At 67.7% G+C, this 12,877-nt stretch overlaps 2 protein-coding genes across 5 annotated transcripts; one reads left to right on the top strand and one right to left on the bottom strand.

The window, feature by feature from the left end:
- The first annotated feature begins 961 nt into the window (after positions 1 to 961).
- On the top strand, positions 962 to 6,356 carry RUNDC3A (RUN domain containing 3A). 3 transcript variants are annotated; one of them, XM_066336911.1, is made up of 11 exons: positions 962 to 1,379; positions 2,800 to 2,974; positions 3,103 to 3,236; positions 3,639 to 3,724; positions 3,847 to 3,936; positions 4,029 to 4,109; positions 4,212 to 4,377; positions 4,592 to 4,749; positions 5,093 to 5,230; positions 5,346 to 5,452; positions 5,686 to 6,356. In XM_066336911.1, the coding sequence occupies exons 3-11, from the start codon at positions 3,207 to 3,209 to the stop codon at positions 5,826 to 5,828; spliced, it is 999 nt and encodes a 332-aa protein (XP_066193008.1). In that variant the 5' UTR covers positions 962 to 1,379; positions 2,800 to 2,974; positions 3,103 to 3,206; the 3' UTR covers positions 5,829 to 6,356. The 3 variants fall into 3 exon arrangements, with proteins under 3 accessions (XP_066193008.1, XP_066193006.1, XP_066193007.1); XM_066336909.1 differs by having other exon boundaries at positions 1,134 to 1,379; positions 2,859 to 2,974; XM_066336910.1 differs by lacking the exon at positions 5,346 to 5,452 and having other exon boundaries at positions 1,134 to 1,379; positions 2,859 to 2,974.
- A 310-nt stretch (positions 6,357 to 6,666) lies between these two features.
- SLC25A39 (solute carrier family 25 member 39) lies at positions 6,667 to 12,877 on the bottom strand. Of its 2 annotated transcripts, XM_066336921.1 has the most exons (12): positions 12,766 to 12,877; positions 10,426 to 10,534; positions 10,288 to 10,347; positions 9,692 to 9,736; positions 8,968 to 9,077; positions 8,776 to 8,843; positions 8,547 to 8,671; positions 8,200 to 8,373; positions 7,986 to 8,095; positions 7,755 to 7,836; positions 7,583 to 7,663; positions 6,667 to 7,503 (listed from the first exon to the last, which is right to left on the bottom strand). In XM_066336921.1, the coding sequence occupies exons 2-12, from the start codon at positions 10,520 to 10,522 to the stop codon at positions 7,385 to 7,387; spliced, it is 1,071 nt and encodes a 356-aa protein (XP_066193018.1). In that variant the 5' UTR covers positions 10,523 to 10,534; positions 12,766 to 12,877; the 3' UTR covers positions 6,667 to 7,384. The 2 variants fall into 2 exon arrangements, with proteins under 2 accessions (XP_066193018.1, XP_066193019.1); XM_066336922.1 differs by lacking the exons at positions 9,692 to 9,736; positions 12,766 to 12,877 and having other exon boundaries at positions 10,426 to 10,692.

The following is a 12,877-nucleotide window of genomic DNA, read 5'->3' as shown; positions in this document are numbered from 1 at the left end:
GTGCACACACACACACACCCCTGTGCACAAACACACACACACACACCTGGGCACACACACACACACACACCTGTGCACACGCCTGTGCACAAACACACACACACACATACACACACCTGTGCACACACACACACACCTGTGCACACACCTGTGCACACACACACACACACACATCTGTGCACACACACACCTGTGCACACACACACACCCACACACACACACACACCTGTGCACACACACACACACACACACACACACACCTGGGCACACACCTGTGCACACACACAATCCCAGACTCCTCGGGGACTGGCCCAGGGTCCCCCAGCAGTGAGGTGACCCCGGTGCTGTCCCCTCTGGCCCAGACCCCTGTGATGGCCGCTCCAGGTCGGGGACCCGCCGCACGCGTTGGGGACGCGGTGGCAGCACGGCGGGGTGGCGCTGGCTCTGGGTGTCCCGATAACGGCGCCGGCCTTATCTGGGGCTGCCCAGGGCCCCCCTCCCCGCACGGCCGGGGGCATTTTGGGGGTCCCTCCCCGCCCTGTGCCCACCTGTGCCCCGGCTGGGTTCTCCTGGCCGAGGCCCCCTCGGCACGGGCAGAGGGGCTGTGTGACACCCTGGTGGGCACAGCGAGGTGGGACACGTCCCCGCGGGGGCTGGCTGTGTGCTGGGGGTGACTCTGATTTATTGGGGGGCTCTGGAGGTTTGGCTGGGTGCTGTGGCATTCACCAGTCACCCCCTTCCCGATTTCTGTGTCACAGCAACGGGGAAACTGAGGCACGGTGACAAACGGGGGTGGGGGTGTCCCCCAGCACAGTCAGCCCCCGCCCGCCCCCGTGAAGGGGGTCCCTCGGCCCCCGCAGACCCCTCGGGGGGTGATGCTCAGCCCCCCAAAACGGGGATCACGGCAGGGGGTGGCGATTTGAGCCTGGGGAGGGGACAAAAGACCCCCCCAAAAACCCCCGGGGCTGCCCCCTCCCCGTGACTTTACCCACGGGGTCCCCAGCAGTGTCACGTCACGGCGGCAGGGACGGGTGGGGACCCCCGGGGGACTCCGGCCCTCCCCTCCTCATCCTCTCCCCCCCCCATCCCCCGGGGAGAGATTTGGGGGGCCGGGGGCGGGGAGAGCATCCCTTTGGGGGGGGCGGCGCACGGCCCGTGGCGTGGGCATCGGCGGAGCAAAGCCTGCGCCGTGCGGGGGGCCGCGGCCGTGGGCTGCGGGGGTCCCCGCGGGGGAAGGGGCATCGCCCGCGGCCGTGGCGCCTGGGCCGCTGGATGGAAGCGAGCTGGGTGCCGGCTGCCATGGCTCTGGGGCTCTCCTCCAAGAAAGCCTCCTCCAGGAACATCGCCGTGGAGAGGAAAAACCTCATCACCGTCTGCAGGTGCGGGGCCGGCGGGGGGCTCCCCAAAAGCGGGCGGGGGGCAGAGGGAGCGGGGGGAAGGGGGAAGAGACCACCGCCGGGGGGGATGGAGGAGATGGGGGGCGGGGAGGGGAGGCGGTGGGGAGGAGGGTTGGGGGGTTCATCCCTCCCCCCCGCCGCCCCCTCGCCCTTCGGGGGGATTTGTTGTTGCTGCAGTCGCGTTTTGAGGGGGGGAAATGCAGATTGGGAGGGGGGAGGAGGAGGATGGGGCCGCGGGGCCGCGGGGCCGTGGGGCGGCGGGGCCGGGCCCGAGGGGCTGCGGCCGCTCCGGGGGGTTCGGGGGGACCCCGGGGGGGCTGCGGGGACCTACGGGGCCTGGGGGGGGTCGCGAAGGGGGACACGGGGGGGCTGGGGACACAGTGACAACATGGAGGCGGGCGCTGCGCCGATGTCGGAGGCCACTGGGGCTGGCGGGGGGTGACGGGGGGTGACGGGGGGTGACGGGGGTGCTGAGGGCAGCGGGGTGCGGGGGGGGGATGGGGTTGGGGACCCCCATGCGGGCGGGGGTCCAGGAAGTGACGTCAGGGCCGCGGAGCGGCGGGGATGAAGGATGGAGGATGAGCGTTGTCATGGAGACTCCCGGCTGGACCGGGATGGGGGGGCAGGAACGGGGCGCAGGGACGGGCTGGGGGAGCGCCGGCGGCTCCTGCCGGGCTGCGGGGGTGGCGGTGACACCCTTGGGACCCCCGCGAGAGGCTGCTGGCGCTGGGAGTGCCGAGCCCGGCCCAGGGCGGGGGGATGTGGGAGGTACCGGGGCCTGGGCAGGGACCCCCAGGGCCTCGTGTTGGGGTCTGGGGACCCCAGGGCTCCTCCCCGGGGCACCCCCAGCCGCCACTGTCATAACACGGGGACCCAGTGGATTTCCCCGCCATGGCACGGGGCATCTTCAGACCCCAGTGTCCCCACACGGGGACCCCCTGGATCTCCACCAGGATCTCCTCCAGCCCTCACTGCTGGGCCATGAGGCGCCTCCAGACCCCACCGGCAGGACGAGACGCCTCCACCTGCTGTCACCGGGATCCCCCCGGCAGCGGTGACCCCCAGACCCCTCAGCGGGGCGATGCCCCCCAGGCACACCCCTGCCCCACCCCGCTCTGCCCCGCCGGCCGCGGGCTCCTCGGCGTCGCTGTGGCCCGAGCACGAGCGGCCGGGCGGAAGGGGAAACCATCACCGCCCGCGCACGGCCGGGGAGGAAAGGGGCCTTTGTTCGCCCTTCCTGGCCACTTGCACAGCGGGGAGCAGCGGCCGCCCCTCGGGGTCCCCGGGGACGCGGGGGTCACCGAGCCACAGCCCAGCCCGACGCCCTCTTCCCGCTGCCGGGAGCGGGAGCCAACAGCTGGAAAAGCGATTCGCCCCGGTGCTCGATCCTCCCGTGTGCCAGGGGTGGGAGGTGGGCGCTGGGTGTCCCCTCCCAGCGGTGACGCCCACGCCCTTGGCCAGGTTCTCGGTGAAGACCCTTCTGGAGAAGTACACGGCGGATCCCATCGACGACTCCTCCGAGGAGTTTGTGAACTTCGCCGCCATCCTCGAGCAGATCCTCAGCCACCGCTTCAAAGGTAATGGTGGCCCCGGGACCGTCGCTGTCCCCGGCGCTGTGTCCCCTGCACCAGGGAGCGTGTCCAGCTCTAGTGGAGGGGCTTTGCTGGCACAGCAGCCCCTGAGCACAGCCCCTGGGTGCCCGCAGGCCCTGTCAGCTGGTTCAGCTCTGATGGGCAGCGTGGCTTTTGGGACTACATCCGCCTGGCCTGCAGCAAGGTCCCCAACAACTGCGTCAGCAGCATCGAGAACATGGAGAACATCAGCACCTCAAGGGCCAAGGTCAGGAAGGCACCAGTCCTGTCCCTGTCCCTGTCCCTGTCCCTGTCCCTGTCCCTGTGCCTGTCCCCATCCCCATCTCTGTGCCTGCCCCAGTTTCCATTCGCTCCACCCTTACCCTGGTACACGGACCCATCTGCATTCCCTTCATATGCCCATCCCATCCCCTCTGCTCTCCACCTCGGGGTGCCCCCACCTTGCTCCCTTCCCCCTGCCCTCCTGCAGCTCCACCCCACATCGCAGGGCCCCACGGGACACAACAGCAGCTGTGGGTCCCCTGGAGAACGGGCTGAAAGCCACTCCTGCGTGGGGACCTCCAGCTGTGGGTGCTGGGTGGGAATGTGGGGGGCAGATGTGGGGGACCCCGCGGCAGCCCCACCCTCAGGACTGCCCGGGGCCTCGCAGGGCCGGGCCTGGATCCGCGTGGCGCTGATGGAGAAGAGAATGTCCGAGTACATCTCCACGGCCCTGCGGGACACTCGGACCACCAGGTGAGCAGCCCCCGCCCTGCCACACCTGCACCCAGGGGGTGTGGGTGTGCTGGGGGGTTCGGGGTGCCCCGGTGGGGTTTGGGGTGCTGGGGGGGCACATCCAGCCGTGTGTTCCCCCGCAGGCGGTTTTACGACGACGGGGCCATCATGCTGCGGGAGGAGTCCACGGTGCTCACGGGGATGCTCATCGGGCTCAGCGCCATCGACTTCAGGTAGGGACAGGTGACACAGTGGGACACACGCCCTGGCTGACACCCCCGGGGTTCCCTGACCTTCCGCTCCTTCTCCCACTGCCTCTGCTCAGCTTCTGCCTGAAGGGAGAGGTGATGGACGGCAAAACGCCCGTGGTCATTGACTACACACCCTACCTGAAGTTCACGCAGAGGTAGGAGCTGGGGTGCTCTCCCTGGGGTGGGACCCCCCGTCTCTCCCCTGGTGGGGGTCTCTGAGGACTTGACAGCCCCTGCTGAGCCCCCACCCCCCCCAGCTATGACTACCTGAGTGAGGAGGAGGAGCGGGGCAGTGTGGAGAGCAGCACAAGCGAGGACAGCTCACCTGAGCACCCCTACCTGCCCCTGGTCACCGACGAGGACAGCTGGTACAACAAGTGGCGCAAGATGGAGCAGAAATTCCGCATTGTTTATGCCCAAAAGGTACCGGGGGCCAGGATGGGGCCATCGGGGGCCATTGACTTCCCCAGGGTGCTCCAGCCTGGAGCATCCCCACTCTGCAGCCCGGCTCCCACAGCCCAGCGGTGCCCTTCAAACTGCTGCTGTGGTGACTCAGCCTGCTCCTTATCACCCTGGATGGCTCTGGGGACAACGGGGGTGGTGGCAGCAGGGCACCGCTGAGGGTGGCCTCACACAGGGGTACCTGGAGGAGCTGGTGCGGCTGCGGGAGTCGCAGCTGAAGGACCTGGAGGCGGAGAACAAGCGGCTGAAGCTCCGGCTGGAGGAGGTGATGGTGCAGAACCAGCTGGAGAAGAGGGAGCTGGAGGGCGTCATCCTGGAGCTGCAGGAGCAGCTGTGAGTGGGGACCCACTGGAGGCCTCGGGGGGCTGGAGCCAGGGTGCCCCACAGGCCCTGGGGAGACCCCAGTGCCCCACACGTCCCGTGGGCAGTGTCACCTGGCAGGTCCCCGGCACTGGAGAGTCCCCAGTGCCCCACACGTCCCGTGGGCAGTGTCACCCAGCAGGTTCCTGGCGCTGGAGAGTCCCCGGTGCCCCACACGTCCCGTGGGCAGTGTCACCTGGCAGGTCCCCGGCACTGGAGAGTCCCCAGTGCCCCACACGTCCCGTGGGCAGTGTCACCTGGCAGGTCCCCTGCACTGGTGGCTGCTCCAGGTGCTGAGCACTCGCCTTTGCTGCAGGACGGGGCTGATCCCCTGCGAGAACCCGCAGCTGGCCCAGCTCTCCAAGGAGATGGTGACACCCCTGGTCAACCAGTGGCCCTCCCTGGGGACCCTCAATGGCAATGAGAGCGGCTCGGACAGCAAACTCTACAGAAGGTAAGCTCACAGCGGGGTCGGAGACGTGCCGAAGCACCTGCCCTACCCCGGGGGGACACGAGAGGGGCAGAAGGGCCGTGCCAGCCGCAGGGCGCTCAGAGCCGTCCCTCTGCAGGCACAGCTTCGTGAGCACCGACCAGCTCTCGGCCGAGAACAGCCTCAGCTCCGACTCCCAGCGCCTGGGCGAGGGCAAGCGCGAAGGGGAGCCCTGGGGGCCCTTGGGTAAGACCCCCGCACCCAGCACAGGGTGTTCCCGGTGTCCCCGGGGCTCGGCGCATTTCCCCACGCGCACCCGGGTGTCCAGACCCACCAGCAGCCCCCTCCCCGTGGTCGGGATGCCGCCCCAGCAGTGCAGGGACACCAGGGTTGTCCCCGGACAGGCGGCCGCTGTCCCCCCGGGGTGGCAGGGCTGGGACACGGGCCGAACCCGCCGTGACGGCCCGCTCTGCCCGCAGGGAAGGACCCCACGCCCTCCATGCTGGGGCTCTGCGGCTCCCTGGCCTCCCTGCCCAGCTGCAAGTCCCTGGCCAGCCTCAAGTCCAACGAGTGCCTGGTGAGCGACAGCACGGAAGGCAGCCCGACCCGCAGCCCCAGCTGAGACCCGCGGCCCCCGCCCGGCCCAGCGCGGCCGCGCACCACTGAGCCGAGCTCCCCTCGCCACCCCGGAGCAAGGAGGGACTCGCCGATCCCGCCGCGGAGGCCGGGCACGGGCAGCCCCCTCCCCATCTTGAGACCCCAGCCCGGCTGCGCCTCGCCGCCCGGCCTGGAGCCGCCTGGAGACGCGGACCCGTGGGGACGGGGGATGCAGGACTGGGAGCCAGGCGAGCTGGGAGCGGGGGAATGAACTGTGCTGCGGTGAGGGGACACCGGCGGTGACAGGTGCTGGGGAGCAGGGCGGCTCGGGGCCAGGCCGGGGGTGAGGGTCCCGCTGTCCGCCCCGCTCAGCCCTTGGTGCCCTGCCTGTCCCCCCGTGCAGCAGCATCCCCACAACACGGGGAGGACTCTTCTTCCCCCCTTCCTCCCCGTCCTCCCCTGGGGTTTTGGGTTGTTTTGGGTGGTTTTGGTTTTTATTTCAGCCCCCTCTGCCTTGTTGGAGCAAAAGGAATCAATAAACGCAGCAAGCAGAGCTGGCCTGTCCCCCACCTTCCCAGCTGGGGACAGAGCCCTTTGTGTCCCCCTGCCACAAGGTCCTGGCCCGGGATGCTGGGGGGTCCAGGGAGCCCCCTCCCGCCCCTCTGGGCAGGGACAGCACCTTCAGGCCACAGCAGGGCACCAAGGGCAGCCCCTGGCCTGCAGGATGGTGGTCCTGGGGTCCCCAACCCCAGTAAACACCCAGCAGGGGCCCTGTGGGTGACAGTACTGTGACAACAGGGCCGTGTCTGTCACGCTATAGATGCCTCTACAGCTCCCCAGCACACGGAGAGAAATCCTTCCACTAAGAGACAGTTATTTTATTTAAGAAATTCGGCGAATTTCCCTCCATGAGTCCCGGGGTAAGGGGGGCAGTGCCCACAGAGCTGGGGCAGGCCCTTGCAGTGAAAGGATGGGGCAGGGGTGCCACAACGGCCCCCCAGAGCAGCAGTGAGGTCTGTCCCCACACAGGGTCTGTCAGGGGATGGGGACATCCCGGATGGGATGAGAGGTCCAGAGGCAGGGAGAGGGTCCTGATGTGTCCCCAGGCCATGCAGAGCCAGAAGGTGAGGCTGTGTGTGAGTGATGAGCAGGGGCACATCCCCAGGCAGAGCAGGGCTGGGGGTCCAGGCCGGCAGAGAAGGCCCCAAGGCCCGGGATTTGGTCCTTGCCAGAGCCCCAGCTCCATCTCCTGCCAGGCCAAGTCTCTGGGACTCCACCCTTGCCAGAGTGTCCATGAATCCAGCAGCAGCATCTGTCCAGCCCCAAGGGATGAGTGTGGGGGGCTCCGTATTCCCCCCAGTGTCACAGCAGCAGGCACAGATGTCCCCCGGGGTGGCTGGGCTGGGCAGTGAGGCCAGGCTGGCCCCGGCCCCGTGTGCGGGCAGCGGGAGGCAGAGCAGGAACGAAGGCACTTGGGCTCTGCACAGCCGAGTGCAGCTCGCTGCTCCTGGGACACGTGGCTGGAGCAGGGCTGGCACTGTCCCCTGGGCACGGCCACATCCAGCCCCGCCCCAGGCCCGCTCACAATCCCCGCAGCTCCTGCTCCTGGTTCAGCTTCTGGAAAAAGCTCTTGCCAAATTCATAGGTGCTGATCATGATGGCGCAGGCAGGTGCCACCTTGATGACGCGGGGCAGGAACCCTGCAAGGACAGCGCTGTGAGCCCGGAGGTGACACCAGGGCACCCCAAACCCCAGCACAGAGCCAGGGCACATCCTCACCTGCAAACAGCCCCCGGGTGCCAGACTCGGCACGGATCCGCTGCATGAGCAGCCAGGTGGAGGACGGCTTGGAGGCTGTGACTGCGGGGAGAGGGGAGCACGTGAGGGTTGGGGGACACCCACGGGGACTGCTGGTTGTCCCCAGGCACCCCCCTGGAGCCTGGCCCCTCACCTGGGTGCACCTCACTGTCCCCCAGCTCGATCTGCCGCTGCGTTTTGACCACGTCGAAGGGCAGCGTCAGCACCGCGGCCACCTGTGGGGTGGACACTGGATGGTGAGCCAGGAACGTGGGGCTCCTGCCCAGTGCCAGCTCTGCTGTCACCTCCCAGCACCATCCCAGTCCCACTCCTCCCTGCCACAGGGGCCAACCCCCCCAAGGGAGCCCCAGCATCCCAAACTCACCGTGCCAGAGACGGCCCCAGATGTGAAGCTGACCATGAAGGTGGCCCCGTCCAGCCAGGGCTGCCTGCAGAGCCACGTCCTCACCAGCTCGTAGTTAAACCAGTACAGAGCTGGGGAGAGGGGACACCAGTGAGGGGACACCAGTGAGGGGACACAGCAAGCCCCCAGCAGCAGGGCAGCCCTGGGCCCCCATCTCCCCGTGCCCCAGCCATACCCGAGAAGGGGACGTCCCGCAGCACGGTGGGTCCCCAGCCCCTCCAGAGGGACAACCAGCCATCCTGGGCCACTGCCGACTGGATGCAGAGGCGCAGCTCGCGGTAGCTGAGCTGCTGGGACTGCATCTTGGTGCGGATCAGCTCCAGGGGGCTGATGACTGTCACAGCACCCACTGCAACAGAAGGGACGTGGGGAATGAGCTCTGTCCGCTCCAGCATCCATCCCAGAGCCATCAGCATCGTGCCAGGAGAGCCAGGCACTGAATGTGGGCACTGGGACCTGCCATGCTCCGCTGCCAGGACACAGAGTGGGCGTGGGGAGACCCCAGGGAGGAGGGGTACTCACGCCTGGCGAGGGCCCCAGCCAGCAAGGGGATGTAGTGGCTCCAGCTGCCCATGCGGGTGTGCAGGTAGTCCCGGAGCTGGTCATAGGTGGTGAAGTAAATGACAGTGGCTGGCACAGCCATGACCCTGCGAGGAGGAGAAGGGGTGTGAGGGGCACATGTCCTCCCCGGGGGCTGGCAGGGGGCTTGGGACCTGCCTGGGCAGGTAGCAACCTAAATCCCCAAACTCACAGGGTGGGGGGCAAGCCACTCCACAGAGATCTGATGCCTTCATAGCGTGTGATCTTCACAAAGGCATCCTGGAGAGAGAGCGGAGCACCAGGGACAGGAGTTACAGGTGGGAGAAGGACAAACAACCCCCCAAAAAACACCCCAGCACCCCCCTGGGATGGGCAGGCCCCTGCCTGTGCCTGGAGCTCCTACCAGTGTGCCGGTGAAGTGGCCGGGGGCCTTGTACCAGGCGCTGCAGCCGTTGCCGTTCTGGCAGACGTACAGGTGGTCCATGAGCCCGTTGCAGTAGAGGAAACACTTCCCTGAGGCAGGAAACAGTGGCACTGCCATTACACAGGAGACCCTTCCCCTCTGCCCCACGCCCAGAGCTGCCACATCTTCCAGGAAGGAGCCAAACCCTCGGTGCTTGAGCCCAGTGTGGACCAGTGGGAGACCAAGGCCAGGAGAGGAACAACCCTGCAGCAAGGCTCTGATCATGGCCACAGCCAGGGGATGGGGACACCCAGCTCCATGGCAGGGGTGGGGATACAGCAGGACACACTGCCAGCAACGGGACAGGGTTTATGCCTCACTTGGTCTTGGCTCTGCTGCCCTGGCCAGGCACAAGGTACTGGGCAGCGGAAGTCCAAGGGGACTTTGATGTGGCAACAGGACAAAGTGGCAAGACAGGGAGATCAGAGACAACCAGGCCTGCTGCACGACAGATCCCCATAGACGTGGCACAGCCAGCCCCAAAGCAGGGCTGCAGGGGCAGCCTGGGCTGGGGACAGTGTCAATCCCCATACTGCAGGGATGTCCCCACAGCCACAGGAGCCCAAGCCACCACCAGTGGAGAAGCAAACCAGGATGAAGGCTTGGGAAAGCAAAGCCACTGGCAGCAGGAGCCATTGGCAGCAAGAGCCCCTGGCGTACTCACATGTGGCCGGCTGAGCGCCCCAGGGCACTGACTGCACTGCCAACGCTGAAACACACAACAGGGACACACTGAGCACCCACACAGGGGATGTGCCACCACCCCCTGTGGGGCTGGGGCACAGTGTGTGGTGCAGCTCCCAGCCAGGCACTGGAGAGCTCTGTGGGTGAGTGGGCTGTGTGCCTCCACAGCCACTTCCCAAGCAGGTCCTATTGCCACCAAACCAGTCCCTTGGGCCAGCCCCAGCCCACTGACCCCACGGGAAGGGGCAGAGCCCACAGGGAGCAGCTTGGAGACTGGAACAAAGGCAGTGGGGGAACAGCCAGCAGCTGCAGCAGGCTGAGCCTCTGGAGGGCTGGGGGCTGCCAGGGACATTGCTGAGCCCCTCAGCACAGGGCTCTAGAGGGGGAAGGACAGAGCCAAGCACGAGCCCAGCTCCCCCAGCAGGGCCCCTGAGCCCGTGAGGACGAGGGGCCCATGGTAACCTGCCACCTCGCAATGGCCCCACGTGCAGAGCAGAGACACCCCTGCCACCAGCTGAGACCCCCCTGCGGCTGCTCTCCAGGGCTGCAGCACCCCCCTGCCCTGAGCGGGGTTACCTTTGGAGAAGGGGGTCCTCTGGGCCTGCAGCCGGATCTTCACCACGTCCAGCGGCGTCACTGAGGAGACACCAGCCCTTAGCCATGACACCCCCGGCCAGCCCCCACCCCAGCGCCCACCCACCCCGCCACGCTCACCGAAGAGGGAGGTGAGGATGGCACCTGTCCCCGAGGCCAGCATCTGCTGCAGCGGCGTGATGCCCCCGCCGGGGCTCGGTGACATCTTCTCAGCCATGGCACTGTCCCCCTGCAATGCACGGCGGGGGATGCTGGAGGCCGGGGGGCCCCTGTCCAGGGATGAGGTCCCTGTCCAGGGATGAGGACCCCGGGGAGCCCCCCCGGCATCCCCACAGCAGCAGGGTGAGCACAGGTGTCCCACGGCCGCTGCGCTATCGCTGCAGCACACGGCGGGCCAGGGCCCCCATAATCAGGGTGTCCTGGGGGGTGACAGGGACTGGCTCCCAGGGCCAGCCCAGCCCTGATAACACCCCCTGGCCCCACACTGGCAGCAGGCCCAGCCTGGCTGGAGAGGTGGAGACAGTCCAGCCTTCCATGTCCTTGGGGAAGGAGGACTGTCCCCTCCCTGCCCTCGGAAAATTAAGGAAAGGAAGGAACAAAGTCCAAAGACCAGCCATGCCCTGGCAGCCTCCCCCAACTCCGGCTGGGATGGCAGCAGTGCAGCCTTGGCGGGACACCGGGGAGGGGGACATCCCCCTGTGAGTTTGTAACAAGCACCCCAAAAAGGGTTTAAGGCATCTCAAACCTACTGCTGGATCCTGCTGGGGCTTGGCAAGGCTGCAGCCTGCAGGGCTGCTGTGCTGCCCTCGGGAAGCAGGGGATATCACACCCTTCCCAGGGACAAGGATGTGGAGGAGCGACCCTCAGCACGTTCAGCACCAGCTGCTCCCTCTCACTGCAGCCTGGGGATGATTATCGTGCTGGGACAGGGCCACAGCAGGAGAACCCACAGGGTTCTTTAAAGCCTGGGAAAGCAGCAAAAAACCTTCACCATCTGACTCAGCAATTTGCAAGGTCAGAGAAGTCATAAATCTCTCCTCTACAGGCTCTGGGATTGTTGGGTGACCAGGGCTGCAAGCTGGGACAGGTCTATCCTGAAGCCACACGTGCCAGCCCCACAGGGAGCTGGGTCTGTCCGGGCACATGTGCCAGCCCCACAGGGAGAGCTGGATCTCTCCCAGCCCTGCACATGTGCCAGCCCCACCAGCAGCTGGGCCTGTCCTGAACCCACAGCCCGCGGTGCCCCCAGGACGTGGGTGCCCCCCAGGATGTGGGTGCCCCCCAGGACGTGGGTGCCCCCTGGGCACGGCCCCGCTGTACCCACGGCAGAAGGGCAGTGTGCCACATGCCCCAGCGACCCAGAGCCATTGCACAACCGTGCCCGGGCAGGGCGCTGCCTCCGGACCCTGCCCTGCACCCAGCCCCTGAGGCCGGCCTGACGCAAGCCAGGGGAAATCTCTCGCTCGCAGCTCCGCCGCTCCTGATAAACTCCCTCGTTGTGCGTGCCGTGCCCGGCACAGCCCCGCTGGTGCCGCTGGGGCAGCGGGGCACCGCCGGGGCTCCCTGCTTCTATCCGAACTCCCTTCTCAGCCCGGAGCTGCTCCCTTCTCCAGGCAGGATAAAAGCCCCTAAACCAGAGTCCCGGCTTTCCCTGGGGTGTTGGTGGGGCTGGGGATGGCACGGTGACGATCGGGACAAAAAGGGGGTAACAAACTAACAGGCGTTGAGATGAACAACGAACAGGGGCTGAGATGCGAACGATTCCCAGGGACGGGGGCTGCGGAAGGTCAAGGGGCTCTTGGCAGACTGGAAGGGCCCAGCTGCCCCCAGCCCTGAGCCAGAGGGAAATCCTGCCGGCAGATCCCCGGCACTTCCTTGGCCCTGGGCTGCTCCAGCCTCGGGGAAGTGAAGCCGGGTGCCCATCATCTGCCCCGGGGGTGTACACACACAGCACCGGGATCTCGCCCTGCCGGGCACGAACCCTTCTCCCCACGAGCAGGGGACACTGCTGGGGTGTCCCCCGAGGCAGCCTGGCCCTCTGCCCTCGGGAACCCTCCCGGCGGGGCAGCGCCCCCATCCTGGAGCCCGAACCCCATCCTGGAGCCCGAACCCCATCCTGGAGCCCGAACCCCATCCTGGAGCCTGCAGCCCCCCAAAGGCTCTGCCCACCCCAAGCAGAGCTCGGAGCCCCCAGCCCAGGGCTGTGTCCCCTCCAGCGGGGTCTGCAGCCCGCTCCCCTGGCCCCACACCTCCCTTCGGGGGATCCTCAGCCCCGGCAGTCTCGGGGGCCGCTCCCGACCCGGGAGGGGAGCCCGGGGGTCCCCGGCTGCCTCCACGTCCTCCGCAGCCGCGCGACCCCCGACACCGGGGGAAACTGAGGCAGCGGCCACGCGTGCCGGACGGCGAGGGGGATGGCGTGGGCCCGGGGTGTCGGGGGAAGTGCCGGGGGTTCCGCCCCACCTGCTCATTCCAGCCAGGCTTGGCGCGTCCCTCCGGGACCGGCGGGCGGCACGGCGGCGGCGGCGCCTTTAAGGAGCCCCATGGGCGCCCCGCGCCCTCCGCCGCGCTTCCG

The sequence above is a fragment of the Sylvia atricapilla genome, chromosome 27 (genome assembly GCF_009819655.1).
Source record: "Sylvia atricapilla isolate bSylAtr1 chromosome 27, bSylAtr1.pri, whole genome shotgun sequence".
NCBI lineage: Eukaryota > Metazoa > Chordata > Aves > Passeriformes > Sylviidae > Sylvia > Sylvia atricapilla.
The sequence above is the reverse complement of the archived record's forward strand: the minus strand, read 5'-3'. Positions and strand labels throughout refer to the sequence as shown.

Coding starts and splice junctions, on each gene's coding strand:
- RUNDC3A (XM_066336909.1), top strand. CDS start 1,273: ATGGAAGCGAGCTGGGTGCCGGCTGCCATGGCTCTGGGGCTCTCCTCC. Junction 4,378..4,591: donor GCATTGTTTATGCCCAAAAG/GTACCGGGGGCC, acceptor GGCCTCACACAG/GGGTACCTGGAGGAGCTGGT. Junction 5,453..5,685: donor GGAGCCCTGGGGGCCCTTGG/GTAAGACCCCCG, acceptor CTCTGCCCGCAG/GGAAGGACCCCACGCCCTCC.
- SLC25A39 (XM_066336921.1), bottom strand. CDS start 10,522: ATGGCTGAGAAGATGTCACCGAGCCCCGGCGGGGGCATCACGCCGCTG. Junction 9,737..10,287: donor GAGGACCCCCTTCTCCAAAG/GTAACCCCGCTC, acceptor TGTGTGTTTCAG/CGTTGGCAGTGCAGTCAGTG. Junction 8,844..8,967: donor GCCACTTCACCGGCACACTG/GTAGGAGCTCCA, acceptor CTCTCTCTCCAG/GATGCCTTTGTGAAGATCAC.